This window comes from Chrysochloris asiatica, unplaced genomic scaffold (genome assembly GCF_000296735.1).
Source record: "Chrysochloris asiatica unplaced genomic scaffold, ChrAsi1.0 scaffold00230, whole genome shotgun sequence".
NCBI classification, from domain to species: domain Eukaryota; kingdom Metazoa; phylum Chordata; class Mammalia; order Afrosoricida; family Chrysochloridae; genus Chrysochloris; species Chrysochloris asiatica.
The window spans coordinates 2,596,354-2,613,830 of record NW_006408748.1 but is presented as its reverse complement, the minus strand read 5'-3'; the positions used below and the strand labels follow the sequence as shown (position 1 = coordinate 2,613,830).

The 17,477-nt window shown below is 37.0% G+C and overlaps 1 protein-coding gene across 1 annotated transcript in view; it reads left to right on the top strand.

Annotated features, from left to right (window-relative positions):
- Positions 1–17,477, top strand: part of PDS5A (PDS5, regulator of cohesion maintenance, homolog A (S. cerevisiae)) — a 142,227-nt gene that overhangs the window by 103,913 nt on the left and 20,837 nt on the right. Inside the window, exons 18-22 of the mRNA XM_006873223.1 lie at positions 4,671–4,831; positions 5,933–6,056; positions 6,877–7,035; positions 10,088–10,156; positions 12,386–12,522. Of these exons, the coding sequence (XP_006873285.1) occupies positions 4,671–4,831; positions 5,933–6,056; positions 6,877–7,035; positions 10,088–10,156; positions 12,386–12,522 (650 nt within the window). The remainder of the gene's footprint in view (positions 1–4,670; positions 4,832–5,932; positions 6,057–6,876; positions 7,036–10,087; positions 10,157–12,385; positions 12,523–17,477) is intronic.

Sequence of the window (17,477 nt, the reverse complement as noted above, 5' to 3'; positions counted from 1 at the left end):
TTGTAATATTGAACCATCCTTACATACCTGGTATGAGTTTCACTTATCATAATGTTATTTTTTTGAGATGGATTCCACTGGCTAGGATTTTATTTAGAATTTTGGCATCTGTGTTCACGAGGGATGTTAGTCTATAATTTTCTTTTATAGTGATATCTTTGCCTGGTCTTGGTATCAGGGCTATATTTGCTTCATAAAATGAATTCAGGAACAGTAGAAATAACCAGTAAAGCCATCTGGGCCTGGACTTTTTTTGTTGTTTTTTAATGACTTGGTCAGTTTCTTCTGTTCAAATTTTCTATTTCAGTCTGTATTAATTTAAGTAGGTCATATGTTTCTGGAAATTTGTCCATTCTAGATTTTCAAATAACATATCTTCCTAATAACATATCTAAAATATGAGAGGTGAAGTCTCACCATCCTGGCTTCTAAGGAAAATTCTGGCTGTACTTCTTCCAACACAGATTTGTTTGTTCTTCTGACAGTCCATGCTACTTTTAGTATTCTTTCTCCTCCAGCACCATAACTCAAATTCATCACTTCTTATATAATCTTCCTTATTCATTGTCCAATTTTTACATGTATACATCTCATACTTTGGACATGTTGTCAGTAGGGAACAGTCGCTGGAGAAGGATGTCATGCTGGGTAAGATGGAGGGTCAGAGAAAAAGAGGAAGACCCCCAACAAAATGAGTCAGCCAGGTGGCATCATTGATGGCATCAAGTGTGGCAGCGGTAGTGAGGTTGGCCCAGGATCCAATGTGGTAGCATTGCTGACATCACAGCAACACACAAGTCACAATACTACAACAAACTGACAGACAAGTGGTGGTGTCTTTAACCTATGTCTGTGAGGCCTGGTTACTTAGTTAATAGCGTTATTCAGATCTTCTGTATCTTTATTGGTTTATTTTTCTTTTTTCTTTATAGTTCTGTCCATTATCAAAAGTGGTATATTAAAATCTACTATTGTAGATCTGTTCATTTTTCTTTGCTTCATCTTTGTTAGAGTTTGTTTTATAAACTTTCATGTTCTGTCATTGGATGAATAAATATTTATAATTGTTAATGTCTTTGTAAATTGACCCTTTAATCATTATGTCTTTTGTGTTTTATAAAAAGATGTATGTTTTATGTTTCATTTATCACATGCATGCCTGCTATACTTTACCAACCAGTATGTGCTAAATAATGCAGCCTGACCTCTCAAAGAAGCTGGAGTAGTAATGGAGTCCTGGTGTGGTGCTGTAGGATAAACACTGGACTGTTGTTCATATTAAGTGCTGTCTAGTCAGTTCCAACTCTATACAGTGACCCTGTATAGGGTTTCCAAGGAATAGCTGGTGAGCTTAAACCACTGACCTTGCAGTCCAGTACATTAACCCGCAGCACCACTGCTATTATCAATACTCACGGAAACAGTAGTCAAGCAATCAAACGACGTATTACGTTTGGCAAATCTGCTGCACAAGCCTTTTAAGTATTGAAGAGCAAAGATGTCAGCTTGAGGACTAAGGTGCGCCTGACCCAAGCCATGGTATTTTAAATTACCTCATATGCATGTTAAAGCTGGACAGTAAATAAGGAAGACCATAAAAGAATTGATGCTTTTGAGTTCTAGTGTTGGAGGAGAATATTGAAAGTGCCATGGGCTGTCAAAAGAACCAATAGATCCGTTTTGGAAGGAGTGCAGCCAGAATTCTCCTTGGAAGCCAGGAGGGCCAAACTTTGTCTCTCATACTTTAGACATATTGTCAGGATGGACCAGTCGCTGGAGAAGGATATCATGTTTGTTAAGGTGGAGGGTCAGAAAAAGAGGAAGACCTCCAACGAGATGGATTGGTCAAGTGGCAGCATTGATGGACTCAAGCATGGCAACAGTTGTGAGGTTGGCCCAGGATCAGGCAGTGTTTCGTTCTGCTGTGCATAAGGTTGCTATGAGTCTGTACCGACTCGATGGAACCTAACAACAACAACCACTGCTAACCACAAAATTGGCAGTTCAAACCCACCAGCTGCTCCTTGGAAACACTATGAAGGGTTGCTATGAGTCGAAACTGACTTAATAGTATTTAACAACACAATAAAATGCCCTCAGGAAATCACAGTATGACAGCATCTGGTCACAGGATTTTGATCAATAAATAAGGGCCTGATCAGACTAGATTTTGTGGTAAACATATGACCAAATATAGGGGACTAGAGCATTTTCAAAGGGAATAATGCTGGGCATCATTTCTGGATTGTTAGGATGTGAGACTGGCTGGTTAGGGAAAATAGTACAAGACAGGATTGATTCCAGTTGTCAAAGACCTTTGAAGCAAGAAGGTACTGTCAGGTGCTTTTTACCTGGCTTTTAACATAATGAAATACTTAACAGAACTTTCATTAGATGGGTTACAGAGGGGAAGAAAATGAAGACAAAGAGATAATTGTTGTTAGGTACTGTTGAGCCAGTTCTAACCCTGTGTAGTATTTCCAAGAAGCAACTGGTGAGTTTGAACCGCTGACTTTGCAGTCCAATACTTAGCCTATAGGGCCACACCAGAACTCTTAAGAGATAAAATAGGTTGCTTAATTCATAGTTTCATATGCCATTTTTCTGTAAATAATAAATAGCTCATTAAGTGAATGTTACCACATTAAACCTTAGCAAATGAGAGAACTTCTCCACTGACTTTAAGATCCATGACATAAATGCTTACTTAGTAAGGTTGATTCCCTCTAAGTGTATTTCCACACTTTTAACCTTTTTCCTATTAATACACTAACTATGTTGTTTACACTTCATGAAAGATAAACTTTGTAGACATGTCATGTCTTCTTCTTGTTAAGTGCCACGGAGTTGGTTCTGACTCATAGCTCGGAGGAACCTTGCGATTCAAACTGATGTTGCATTCCAGTGCATTATTCCTCAGTGCTACACCAAGACTCAGTGTTTAACTGTCCATAAATTCCTTAAGAACAGGCTGGGGCTCATATCTGTTGTTCTATTACTAGTACCTATCACAGGGCCTAACAAATTGTAGGCTCTAAATACATGATAAGAAAAAATAATTGCTTTATATTTTGATATTGTTTGGTCTTGATTTTATAAAGGCTGCTTTTTATTTTGGGACTTAACCACAAGACATGTACTTAAATAAGCTCATCTTTTATAAATAAGAGAATAATTATATGCAGGTCACCTAAGGACCATTCATGCAATGTCCGACAGCATATTTGTCCAGGGTTCCATAAGGTTTTGTTTTAAGGGAAAGCAGCTCTCCTATTGTTTATTATTTCCTCCTAGTGGTTTTAAGTGCAGCACAGTGGCTTTGCATGATAAGCACTGGACTGTGAACCATAAGGTTGATGGTTCAAGATCCCAAGCCACTCTGTGGCTTTCTTCTTCCACAGTGATGTACAGCCTTGGAAACCTTATGCAGGGTCACTATGAGTCAGAACAGACTTCAGAGCACTTAACAACAGCAATGGTTTTAAAGACCCCAGATCCTTTAAGAAGCAGCAGGGCTCTAGAGTGTACCCCAATTCCCACAGCACCTCCTCTTTCCTTCCTTCTGACTTCATTGACCTGCCCAGCAGCCATGTAGCCTTTCACTCCCAGTGGTAAAGCCTGCTGCAGCTCCTCCACTCCAGCCATAGGCACTGATGATTATGGCCTGCCAGCTCCTGGCAGAAACTGCATATGATCAGGAAACAGCTGCAATAACAGGCAACAGCCAGGGCCGTCACCATGAATCATGCTTCCCATTACCACCTCTCTGTATCCTCCATGGGCTCTGCACCCCCAACCCTGTCAGCAGACATGAGGCAATGTCCTGATTCAGCTACCAGCGCATCCTCTGCCCAGCCCAACTGCATGCCCAGCAAACCAGTCTCCTATATCAAATGGATGCAATTTGCCCAACAAACCCCCAAAAGTTTGACTATAATAGATGTTGTTATTAGTGCCATCGAGCTGGTTCTGACCCATAGCAATCCTGTATACAGTTTTCAAGGAGTGGCTGTGAGCTTGAACTGCCGACCTCGCTGTTCAAACCGACTTAGCAGACCAGCACATTAAGTCAGGTTGTGTATAGACTGCCTATTTATAATATATTTATACAACATTTAAACAGCATAACATCCAATTTCACTTAGTACCATGGACATTAAATAATGCATTATCTGTATTTGTGATGGATTTCACTTAAAATATTTCTTTATAGAAAATTTTTGAGTCAAACCAAGTTCACAATAAGCTTTTATATTTTTTTCCTTTTTATACGCATAATATAAAGGTTATACTACTAAGTTTGGAGTTTTATCTTAAGTAAATATTCTTGACCTAAATACAATAAATGTATATTTATAAAATATTGTAATTGTTCATATTATAATATCACACTACAAAAATAAAGGAGTTATAATTTATACATTCCAAGTAGAGTAGAGGAGGTTGGCAATAAGAAAACGGCAAATGCTGTCTGTCTGCTGTCTTAACTGTCTGAAAGCTAACATGCAGTAACTTCAACTAACTGTAAGGGTAGGCTGGGAGGTGTAATCTCTATTCTGTGCAGCTAGGATAAGCAATCCATGATTTTTTATTTATAGTAAAAGAAGAAAACAACTGTTTTTTTGGATTGAAATCATTGTGAACTTCTAAAGCTCTATCTGTTCCTCCAGGTTCTGTCTTTCACACATCCTACCTCGTTCCACTCTGCAGAGACATATGAGTCCTTATTACAGTGCCTGAGAATGGAAGATGACAAAGTAGCAGAAGCTGCTATACAAATATTTAGAAATACAGGCCATAAAATAGAAACAGACCTTCCCCAGATACGGTCGTGAGTATATTTTTTTCTCGTGCTATATACAAAATTTTTCTCTTAATTGTGGGAGCCATGGAATCATTTCCCTTTTGTGTGTGGGTAGAATAAGGACAACTTCACTTAGAAGATAATTTTCTGTACTCTCCTTTATTTTACCCTTCCACTGTCTTTTAAGCAAAGAAACAGATTGAAAGTACTTGTTTTTAACAATATGGTTCTTTTACATTAATATTAATATAAAGTGATCATGGAATTAATATTTTATTATATTTGTGACATACATCTTCTTAATATATGTATATTCATTTTTTTCTTTCCAGCTGGATTGTAAATTTAATACATACCACCTTCATATCCCACCAAAGAATAAGATAAACAAGTAGTGTGCTTAATTAAATATTCACTAGTTAGGTGGTTGGTGGGTAGCAGTAATGTTCCTGGTTCTTTAATAGCAGTAACACAAGAGGACTCTACAAAATATGAAAGGAAAGAAAGAGCCACTGTTCACGTTGTGATATATATAAATTTTTGTTTTTTCAGAAATGTGTTTTTCTGTCTACTTGAACTGTATGACTTTAATGCTTTAAGACTGCAATATATATTTCCATATTGACCTATAGGAGGACTGCATCAGTTTACTCTTCAATGTCAGTACAAATGTTATAAATTGGAATTTGGGGCCAGAAATGCCTGTTTTCAAATCCCAACTGCACTACTTCTTAGCTTTGTCATGTAGGAGCTTAAATAACTTTTTGGGCTAGTTGTCAGGCTTCATCGCATTGCTAAATGTATAAAACTTAGCCCAGTGCCTGGCACTTGTTAGATTCTGTATAGCTATAGATATACATATATATCCTTCTACACCTTCTTTTGTTCTATTGATATCATCATTTTAACTTTTGCTACTTTAAAATAACTGACAATCACTATAAAAAGGAAAGTAGATAATTTGAAATATGATGCCAAGGAATTGCTGCTTTGTTTTTCTTTCTCAAAGAAAATGGCTTGCTTAGAAGATAGTTCAGATAGTTAAGGGAAATGATGTAGGAGACAATCAAAGTAACTACTTGTGGTTTGGGAAGGCTGTTTTTTTTAATTGTTGATATTTTTTTGCAGGACTTTAATTCCCATTTTACATCAAAAAGCAAAGAGAGGTACTCCACATCAAGCAAAACAGGCTGTGCATTGTATACACGCCATATTCACAAATAAAGAAGTCCAACTTGCACAGATTTTTGAGGTACATGTAATACATGTATGTATGTATATTGGTCTTTAAGCGTTGTGGTTTAATGACAGTTAAAGCCAGAATTTTTAGTCTTTCTACTAATAGCAGGAACCTTATCTTTCTTATTCAACACTATATTTTTAGCCTTTAAATTAAGTTATATTTAATTCTTTTTATATCAAAGGATGGAGTTTGTGTGTGTATGTGTTTAAGGACACTTTGCCTTAATTGTAGTCCTTAGCTGAGTAGTCTGTTTATCATCAGCAAGCTTTGAATAGATAACTTTGAAAAACTCGGATAACCTGACAATTCTGTCTGGAAATTAATCCTTATTTCTCTTTCCTTATATATAATCCTTAGCTTCATTGTCCTTCTAGAACAGTATCTCTGTTGTAAATGAAATACTATATGAAAACAAGACCTTTGTTTGTATTTTCTATGACTCAAGGTTATTTTAAACTGCCTCACTGGATAAAAAAACCTACCAGTATAGCAGGCCAAGCAAGAGACGGCTTGAAAATAATGCTGATTTCAGTAAAGCAGAAATGATGCAATCTAGTAATTTACTTCTCCTCCTTGCTATTACTTCTACTTTTTCTGAGCATGTTTGTATCTTTTTCCTTTATTTATCCTTTCTATCTTCTTAAATTTCAGTAAGCAAAATAAGAATCCAAGTGTCTGCGCATAGGTGAAGTTACTTATCAAATTGCTAGAATAGACTGGCTTGGTCATGCTAAAGTTCAAAAGGATTCTGAAATACTCACTGTTTAAGTAGAATATCTAGATACTTATTTTTTTTTAAAGTGTAATTTTGTCTAATTTCTTTTTATAGCCACTCAGTAGGAGTCTGAATGCTGATGTCCCGGAACAGCTTATAACTCCACTAGTTTCTTTGGGCCATATTTCTATGTTAGCACCAGATCAGTTTGCTTCCCCAATGAAATCTGTGGTAGCAAATTTTATTGTGAAAGATCTGCTAATGAATGACAGGGTAAGTTTCTCCATATTTATAAATTAAGAGCCATGATACTAAATTTACAACCAGCCATAAGATTAAGACTGATGATATATCTTCAATTATCACAGAAAAATGTGTTTCTTTCTCTATGGTGGTGGGTTATGTGCTGTAAAGTCAGTTCTAATTCATAGGAACCCTGCATAGGGTTGCCAAGGCTGTAAATCTTTACAGGAGCAGTAAGCCTCATCTTTTTCCCATGAAGTGGCTGGTAGACTAGAACTGCTGGCCTTGTGGATAGCAGCTCAGCTCATAGTCTACTATGCTTCCTTAGTTTTTGGTGTTTATATAATCTCTTATTCTATTAAATTATTTTATATTTTGCTTCCTTTATATTTATTTGCTTAAGTGTCCAAATGATTTCCTGACTTCTAGGTAGTAGTACTTAGGAATTAACTTTCAAAAGAGAATAAGTTAGAGAACATAAGGTAAAAGTCTCATGAACTAAAAAATGTAAATCAAATACTATCATCCTAACCTTTAGAGAACAATTTAGAATTTTCTGTAGTATTAGAATTTTGTTTTATCAGATATATATTTTTTAAAGCAAGTTTGAATTTGACTAGCATTTGACATTTAATAAAAGTATGTTTTTGGCACTAGATAGATATATGACAATAAGTAAAAAAATATTGCTACAAAATAGAAACCTTTATTAAACAAAAATATCAAAATGTGAAGTTACTGTTTCTCAGCATATCCGCCATCTAGGTGTATATACTTCAAAAGATAGTGTTTTCCAGCTCTCTAAACCTTTCCTGAAAATTTTCTGCTCTCTTCCATTTACACCACATCCAAACGTCAGTTTTGGCATCCTGGAGGGACTCAAATCGTGTTCCTTTGATATGTTCTTTGCATTTGGAGAACAAAAAGAAGTCTGAAGGGGACAAGATCAGGTCTGTGGGGTGGATGGGATAAAGTTTCCCAACAAAATTCCCAAAGGACAGCCTTTGCTACCCTTGAAGAATGAGCAGGTTCGTTGTCATGATAGAAAGCCATCCTTGGCATAATTTACCTCATCAATGCAGTTTTCTGTTTTCTTAAAACTTATTCCTAATAAGACTGTGATCATCATCCTGTGTCCTTCAAGAAAGATGATTTATATTACCCCTTTGGGTTCCCAAGAAACAGTCTTCATAACCTTCTGAGCTGATATCTCTGCTAAAATTTAACTGGCCCAGTAGATTACCTTAGAATCTGCTACTGTTTTGATTGGATTTTTTTTTTTTCAAGGCACCCAAATGAGAATAAGACGTGTATATTACTGAGAGAACTTGTCTGTAGCCATCCACTTAACACAGAGACACGTTTAAACCTGTTTTGTATGGAGTAAACCTGTGCATGTGTGAACTGGAACCCTGATTGTTGTTGTTAATTGCCATCTAGTTGGTTCTGACTCAGTAACCCTGTATAGTATTTCTGAGGAACAGCTGGTGGGTTTTAACTGCCAGCCTTGTGGTTCACAGTTCAAGTTCAGTGCTGATCCTACAGTGCCACAGCAAAAGTCCAGAACCCTAAACACAGTACTTTTTTACTTAGCCTTGTATGTATTGTGCTTTAGACAATGAAGAGTGCGTGTGTGTAGGCGCGCAATGCGCTTGGCAGATTAATGAACTCTGGTTTGGATGCCAGGAACATTAACTTGAAAAGTCTCCCCTTATGATTTCAGAAACACACCTCTGATTAAAAATCATCACTATACCAAATGGACCTAAATTAAAGGGTTATCAAGTGAAGACACAAATCAGTCTTACCTGCTGGCGGACTGTAGATTTATCTTCAAGTCATTGTTAACATACCCAAAATCCCAACTTACCAGATCTTCATAGCCCTCCTACATGGTCCAGTGGCCTTGAGCACTCAGTATCAAGAACTTTAAAGAGAACAGAATGTTCTCCTCCTCTACCCATTCTGGATATTATAGACCAGATGGGAAGGATATGTATGACTAGTCTCAGTTTCTACTCCTCACAGTGCCATTCTTAAATAGATGTGTCTAGAAACAATTATGATTTAAGATCCCTCTTCAGTAGTAACATGATTATTGGTGAGTCCTAGTTAAGATACTTGTTATTCAGTAGGGAAATTGAGTGTAGTGTGGGTATGCCAGTAGTATCCTATAGCAACCCTACTCCCTGACTAGGACTCATCCTCTAGTGGTTTTATTCTTCCTCTTCACTCATTCACTACTCTCAATTACTTATTTGAGAGCTCTGTTGTTATCAGGTGCTATCGAGTCAGTTCCGACTCATAGCAACCTTATTATGCACAGCAGAACAAAACACTGCCCAGTCCTGCACCATCTTACACCTAAGCCCATTGCTGCTGCCACAGTGCCAATTCATCTCTTGGATATCATCCTTTTTCAATGACCCTCCACCTTACCAAGCATGATGTCCTTCTCCAGGGACTAGTCCCTCTTAATAATATGTCCAAAGTATGAGAGACAAAGTTACCATCATGGCTTCTAAGGAACATTCTGGCTATACTTCTTCCAGCAAACATTTGTTTGTTCTTCTGGCAGTCCAATGATGAAAAATCTTAGTGTTACTCTTTCAACTACCTTATATTACTTAGGAATGTTACATGGAACTAATACTAGGAATAAAACATTTTGTGACCAAGTGTTCTAAAATATATATAGTTATTATTTTTGCTTTCTCTATCAGGCATACTGATATTTGGTTTCTTTTTAAGCAAAATCATTATGTCATTAGAAAATGTCCTTAAGTGAAAAAATATACTAATCTCAATCTGAGCATGTTCAGAGCCATATCCTATTTACTGCCTTTTTTTTTTTTCTTTTCATTTACTCCATAATGAATTAAGCCACAGAATTAGGGCACTTATAGGCCTTTTTACAGAAACAAAATATAAATTGGAATATGATTTTATGATCAAGGATAAAGTTTTCATTGGTGACTTTTTCTGTTTCCTAGAACACTATAGTTTTTTTAATCATAAAAAGCTTAATAAGCAAAGTTTTTGGTTTATGTTTTTTTAATTAAACTTATTCAATTATCTATAGTCCACAGGTGAGAAAAATGGAAAATTATGGTCTCCAGATGAAGAAGTTTCCCCTGAAGTACTAGCAAAGGTAAATTTCTGTAACTCTTGGTAACATTTATGTTGAAGTAAGGAATGTTCATAGATATCCCTTTTCCTAACATAAGCATTTTTCAATGAAGTAAGTTGTTTCTCAACAAAATTGCATTAATCATTGGGTTATTTATATATAGATGTATATGGAATTCAGGTGTAGTGCTGTAGGATAAGTACTGGACTGCTAATAACCGTGAGGTCATTGGTTCCAACCCACCAACCACTTCTCATAAACCTTTCACAGTGTTGCTATGAGTGGGAACTGACTCAAGGACTCTTATATAACATCAGCAGTCAGTGTCTTCTATAGAATTTCCTGCCTGCTGAGTCAGTCACAGAATCGTGGTGTGGCACTGTAGGATAAGCACTGGACTGCTAACCAAAAGGCTAGTGGTTCAAATTCACCAGCCACTCCTTGGAAGCCCTATATAGGGTTGCTGTGAGTCAGAACTAAACTTATGACCCTTCACAACAACAGCAAGACAGTCACAATGAGGCTGTTGTGCTCACAAGCTAAGAGTATTGGTGCAAGTATTGGTGCTCAAGCCTTCTCAGGAGATTGGTAGTCTAGCTTCACCACCACTACCTACAAATATATGGATATTTACAGAATCCTGGTGTGCCATTGTCGGATAAGCACTGCAAAGTCATTTTGAACCACAAGGTTGGCAGTTCAAAACCACTGGCCACTCCTTGGAAACCCTCTAAAGGGTTGATATGAGTCGGAACCAGCTCAACAATGCTTAACAAGAACAACGTAGCAAAGACAGCTAGTCGTCATCAAAACTTTTGAGGGATATAAATTATATCTTGGGTAAAGTTCATTTTTTAAATGGTAGTCTTCAAATTTGAGACAGAGCTTCAAACCAGTGAAACTGGAACAGACCCAAATTTCGAAAATTGAGGTGATCAGAAATAGGAAACTCAGAAGAGTCATAAAGAGCCCTTTCAGAAGCCTGATGTGTGATACTGGATTATTGCCAGGATTGTGAAGAGCCACAGTGAATAGCTGATCATCATTGTTTTCCATTCAGCAAGTTAAGAGATTTAGTTTCTATGCAATGTGGATGTGGTCATTGTTCTAAAGGGAGATTAAGTTTCTAGTAGGACTTTGACCTGTTGTTTTCCCATTCCAGTTAGTGTGTGGTTCACCCACTTTTTCAAAATTTGGGTCCATTTCGGTGTCACTTCATCAGCCACAACTGAAGTTATGAATAGCCCTGGTTTGAAATAAGAGATTATATCATCTGCATTGATCATCTATTTCACCTTGTGTGGCTTCATTGTAATTATGTGTCCAGCAATTCCTTTTTCCAGGTTGTCAATAAAGATAGTAAATAATACCTGGGTCCATTCACTTGTTCTTTGAACTCTATTTGTAACAATTCTGATTTTAAGCTTCAGTGTAATTATAACCACAAGTAATTATGAGACCTCCTAGGTTTTTGACTAGAATGTTTAGTGAGAATGAATCAGACTTAGATGTTTTCTTCAAACTGCTTGTTCACTGTAAAAAAATATGTATACCTATTTAAAAAGTTATTTTTAATCACTATTATCAGTATGGAGAAATTGTGCGAATGGTTAACATACTTGACTACTAGCAATGATTCAAGTTCACCCAAAGGCATCTTAGAAGAAGGCCTGACAAACTACTTCTGAAAAACAGCCGTTGAAAACCCTGTGGATCACGGTTCAATTTGACATTCAGAAGTCACCATGAATCAGAATTGACTCCATGGCAACTGGTTTTTATATTCAGTATCATTTTAGTTGTTGTCAAGTCAGTTCTTACCCCTAGCGATCCTCTATAGGGTTTCCAAGGAGCTGCTGGTGAGCTTGAACCACCGACACTGTGGTTCAAATCAACTTTGCAGTCCAGCACATTAACCCACAATGACACACCGGGACTTTTAAAATAAATGTTTTCAAAATATTGAACTGAGACATGTGTCTTAGTTGCCTTACCTGGTAGAAGTAAGAAGACCTCTCTCAATGAGTTGTTCAAGAGATTAACTAATAATACAAGTACAGTTTGGGGAAAGCACCTGGTATATAATAAACACCAAATAAATGTTCACAGTTATTGTTACTGTCACAGACAGAGACTATTTTAATAAATGCTGCCTGCTGGTGAGGTTTAATATCTAATTAACATACATTAGTCTTCCTTTTACTTTGAACTTTAAGTTGCCTTTTTTTTTAGCATGTTAATATTTTATAGGTACAGGCAATTAAACTTCTGGTAAGGTGGCTGTTGGGTATGAAAAACAACCAGTCTAAATCTGCCAATTCAACTCTTCGGTTATTATCAGCGATGTTGGTTAGTGAGGGTGACCTGACAGAGCAAAAAAGAATCAGGTGAGATTTTTCTTCCCTTCTAATTTTTTTAGCTCAAAAATTTTGGTAGCATTTATATTGGGATTATTTACCTAATTAATACTGGGTGTTACAATTATATCATGTACTAGAGGATCAAATCATACATACTTATATCACATTTATATCTCTTAATAGTATTTTATTTTAATCGTACTGGCGTATCTTTACTCCTAAATATTATAACTTTTTCCAGTAATTCTGTATTCTCTCACTTTAGTCAAATGTCATGATTAGTTTCAGCATTTTGTTCAATTAAATTTTTATTGAGTTCTTACTTTGCAGAGCACTATAAAAACATTGCAGCAAAAATCATTATTGTTTGGTCCCTCCCTTCAAGGAATTTACCCTATTGGTTTATGTGATTAAACAGATAAGAGTGGCATAAGTACCATGAAGGAAAAAAGGAAGAATCATAGTCTCCTGGTTGTTCATAGAAGACACTATTGAAAGTTCTGCAAAAGCAAACAAACTGAAATCATTGATACTAGTTCTGGACATTGTCACTCTTCAAATCTCTGAAATCTCTGTTTCTTTCTAGTCTTTCTAAACCCAGTTTTTCATGATACTTGCTTCTTTCAAATTCTTTATTTACTAGGGGTCTAAAGCAACAGTTGAGATAACTAAAGAACTCTACATGTGCTGCACCCTTTAAAAATTGTGGTAGAGGACAGAGGTTTAATTATTCATTCATGCATATACTGTTTGCATACCACTCTCCTATACCAGGTGCTGTTAAGCTTTTTAAAAGTTAAAAAACCTTCCAAGAATTTACAGTCTAGAAAAGAGATAGAAAATCAGCAGTTATGAAAATATGTTGAGTAGCTTTTCATGAACACACTGATAAGATAACAAAATTTTAAATTTGGGGAAATTATGTACTGGACTGCAAAGTTGGTTTGAACCACTAGGTCAGCATATCAAGCTCCCAGTCACTCCTAGGAAACCCTATTCAGGGTCTCTGTGGGTTGGAACAAATTAGATGGTACTTTAACAACAACAACATGTGCAGTGGAGTCCTGGTGTGGTGCTGTAGGATATCGTCAGTTCAAATCCACCAGCCATTCCTTGGAATCCCTATAAAGGGTCACTATGAGTCTGAACCAAGGTGACTATGTTTAACAATAAACAAATCCTCAGTCTACTTGGAAAAATAAGAAATTTGAAAGTTTTACATCACTAAACCCAATAAATAGAATTTTATATAAATGATTGATATCTGTTTTTGCCTATCAAATGAGCAAGGGTAAGTGTGGCACTGTAGAAGAAGCACTGGACCAAGCACCACATGTTGAACAGTTCAGACCCACCAGTTACTCCTCTGAAACCCTGTAGAAGGTCGATATGGGTCTGAATCAGCTTAACAGCACTTAACAAGATCAATCAAATGAGCCAATACTTTTGCTCATTGGGATCAGAAATGGGTCCCTCCTTACCCCTGGAAGTATAAATTCGTACAATCTTTGCAGGACAGTTTTATATCTAGAGCCTTAAAATGATGATATCCTTTGACTACTTTGATGCACAAGAGGTAGTAAAAGACGTATACAAAAATATACCTGCAAACTTGTTCTTTCTAGCATTATCATCATAAAAAAAGACTATACAGTAGTTAAGTACGGAATATGCATTATCATTATCGTAACATAGTTGTTGTTGTGAAGTGCCATCAAATCGGTTCTGACCCATAGTGACCCTGTATAGGGTTTCTGAGGAGTAGCTGGTGAACTTGAACCTCCAGCCTTGCAGTTCTAATGGCTTTGCAGTCTAGGGCATTAACCTACAGCGCCACACCAGCAATCGTAACATAGTAAGCAGACCTTAATTAGATATCTGCTCAACATATTAAATGAAAAATGAGTAAGATTTTAAACTGTGTATGTGGTCTGCTTCTAATAAGACATGAAGGTTAGTATGTCTAAAATAAAGAATAGAAAGAAATTTTTAACAATGATTATCTGTTCATAGTAGAATTACTAGCAGTTTCCATTTTCACTGATTTTTCTCCTTCATTCAGCTGATCTTATTATATTGCATTTAATCTGAAAAAAGTTGTAAAATTTTTGTGTATTATGATCTCATTTGTTAAAATATAAAATTTTTTAACATTCATATAGACTACATATATGTGTTCATAGTATTAAAATTTTATTTTCTTAGATTACGTAATCTGTGGCTACTAATGTGATCAATTAATAGTTACCACTCATGGGATCACTATGAGTTGGAATCTGTTCGAGAGCAACTAACAACTCTCCCTCCTAATAACAAGACTTTTAGGTGAAAACCACCACTCATTCTGACCCTGGTTTTTTTTTTTTTTAATTCCCTCTAGGTGTCCACTAAGGAGCTCTGGTAGCATAGTGATTACAAATCGGGCTGTGAACCACAAGGTCAGCAGTTTGAAACTGCCAGCTGGTCCGCAGGAGAAAGATAAGGCTTTCTGCTCCTGTAAAGATTTACAGCCTGAGAAACCCTGTATGTCACTATAAGTCAGAACCAACTCCACCGCACATAACAACAACAGGTGTCCTGTGATGCTCTCACTCACTTTATTTCATTTTGGTCCCCTTCAATATGGTAGTTGTGGTTATGTACCATGGTTGTTTCCAACTCATAGTGAACCTGTATAGAGTTTCCAAGGCTGTAAATCTTTAGGGGAGCAGAAAGCCTCAGCTCTCTCCTGCAGAATGGTAGGTAGTTTTGAACTGCTGATTTGAGGTGAGCAGCCCCACTCATAACCACTAAGCTACCAGAGCTCCCTCAGTATAGCATTGTGTTAACTTGGGCTCTAGCATCAGAAACTTACAGCTCCACACTCCAGTTATTACCTATGTGACTTTGTATAAATAACTTTGGTAGGCCTCAATTTCCTCTCATCTTTTAGAGGGAAATTGCAGTAAGATAAAAGCTGTAAACTTGCTTGCACAGTGCCTGACACAGAATAAGCACCCAAGTAATAGTTATTTTTTATTGCTGAGTCATTTGACTCAAGATCCATATAAGGATCTGCAGACAACTGTCACCAGTTCTTACTATGAGGATGAGTTGAAAAATTATCAGCACTCAGTTATTAAGGTGCCATCCACGTTGCTGGCCAATGACCAGATTGAACATGCACATAAAGACAAGTGACAGTGAATTATGTGGCAAGTCATTTGCAGATCAGTTGTGGCTCTGCCTATAATTCAAAACAGACCTGGATTTCAAAAAGTTTGTGCAAGACGGGTACCAAAACAATTTATGAAAGAGCATAAACAGACACTTGGACATCTGCAAACAGAATTTGGACCAATACTGTTGTTATTGTTGTTAGGTGCCATCGAGTAGATACTGACCCATAGCGACCTTATGCACAGCAGAACGAAACCCTGCCCGATCCTGGGCCAACCTCACTACTATTGCCACTCTTGAGTCCATCGATGGTGCCAGTTGGCCAATCTATCTCATTGGGGGGTCTTCCTCTTTTTCTCTGACCCTCCACCTTACCAAACGTGATATCCTTCTCCAGAGACTGGTCCCTCCTGACAATATGTCCAAAGTATGAAAGACGAAGTTTGGCCTTCTTGGACTCCAAGGAGCACTGTGGCTGCACTTCTTCCCAATGGATATATTGGTTCTTTTGGCAGCCCATGGCACTTTGAATATTCTTCTCTAACACCATAACTCAAAGGCATCAATTCTTCTACAGTCTTCCTAATTCTGTCCAGCTTTTGCATGCATATGAGGTGATTGAAAACACCATGGCTTGGGTCAGGCGCACCTTAATCCTCAAGCTGACATCTTTGCTCTTTAACACTTTAAAAACGTCTTGTGCAACAGATATGCCTAATGCAATATGTCGTCTGATATTTTTGACTGCTGTTGATAGATGATCCAAGAAGAATGAAGTCCTTGACAATTACAGTCTTTTCTCCATTGATAAGAATGTTGTTTATTGGTTCAGTGGTGAGGATCTGTGTTTTCTTTACATTGAGATATAATCCTTACCGAAGGCTCTGCTCTTCATCAGTAAATGTTTTAAGTCCTCTTCACTTTCAGCAAGCAAGGTTGTATCATCTGCATATCCCAGGTTGTTAATGAGTCTTCCTCCAATCCTGATGCCACGTTTTTCTTCATAGAACCTAGCTTCTCAGATTATTTGCTCAGCATACAGGTTGAATAACTATGGTGAAAAATACAACCTTGTCGCACACCTTTTTAAATTTTAAATCATTCAGAATTCCCATGTTCTGTTTGAACAGCTGCACGATTAAGTGTTCCGGATACTCGTACTTCACAATGTTGTCCATAGTTTGTCATGATCCACATAATCGAAAGCCTTTGCGTAGTCAATAAAAGTACAGGTAAACATTTTTCTGATATTCACTGCTTTCAGCCAAGATCCATCAGACATCAGCAATGATATCCCTCATTCCACGGCCTCTCCTAAATCCGGCTTAAACGTCTGGAAGTTCTCTGTCAATGTATGATTGTAGCCCTTTGTGTATTACCTTTAGCAAAAGTTTACTCGCTTGAAATATCAAAGAGATTGTCCGATGATTTCCACATTCTGTTGGATCACCTCTCTTTGGAATGGGCACAAATATGGATCGCTTCCAATCAATCGGCCAGATAGTTGTCTTCCAGATTTCTTGGCAGAGATGAGTGAGTGCCTCCTGTGCCGCCTCACTTTCTTGAAAAATTTCAATTTTTATTACATCAATTCCTGGTACCTTGTTCTTTGCCAGTTCCTTCAATGCACCTTGGATTTCCTCCTTCAGTATCATTGGCTCTTGATCATATGCTACCTCTTGAAACCGTAGAACATTAACCATTTCCTTTTGGTAGAGTGACTGTGTAATTTTTTCCATCTTTTTTGATGCTTTATGCATCATTCAATAATTTGCCCAGAGAATCTTTCAATACTGAAAGTTGAGGCTTCAATTTTTTCTTCA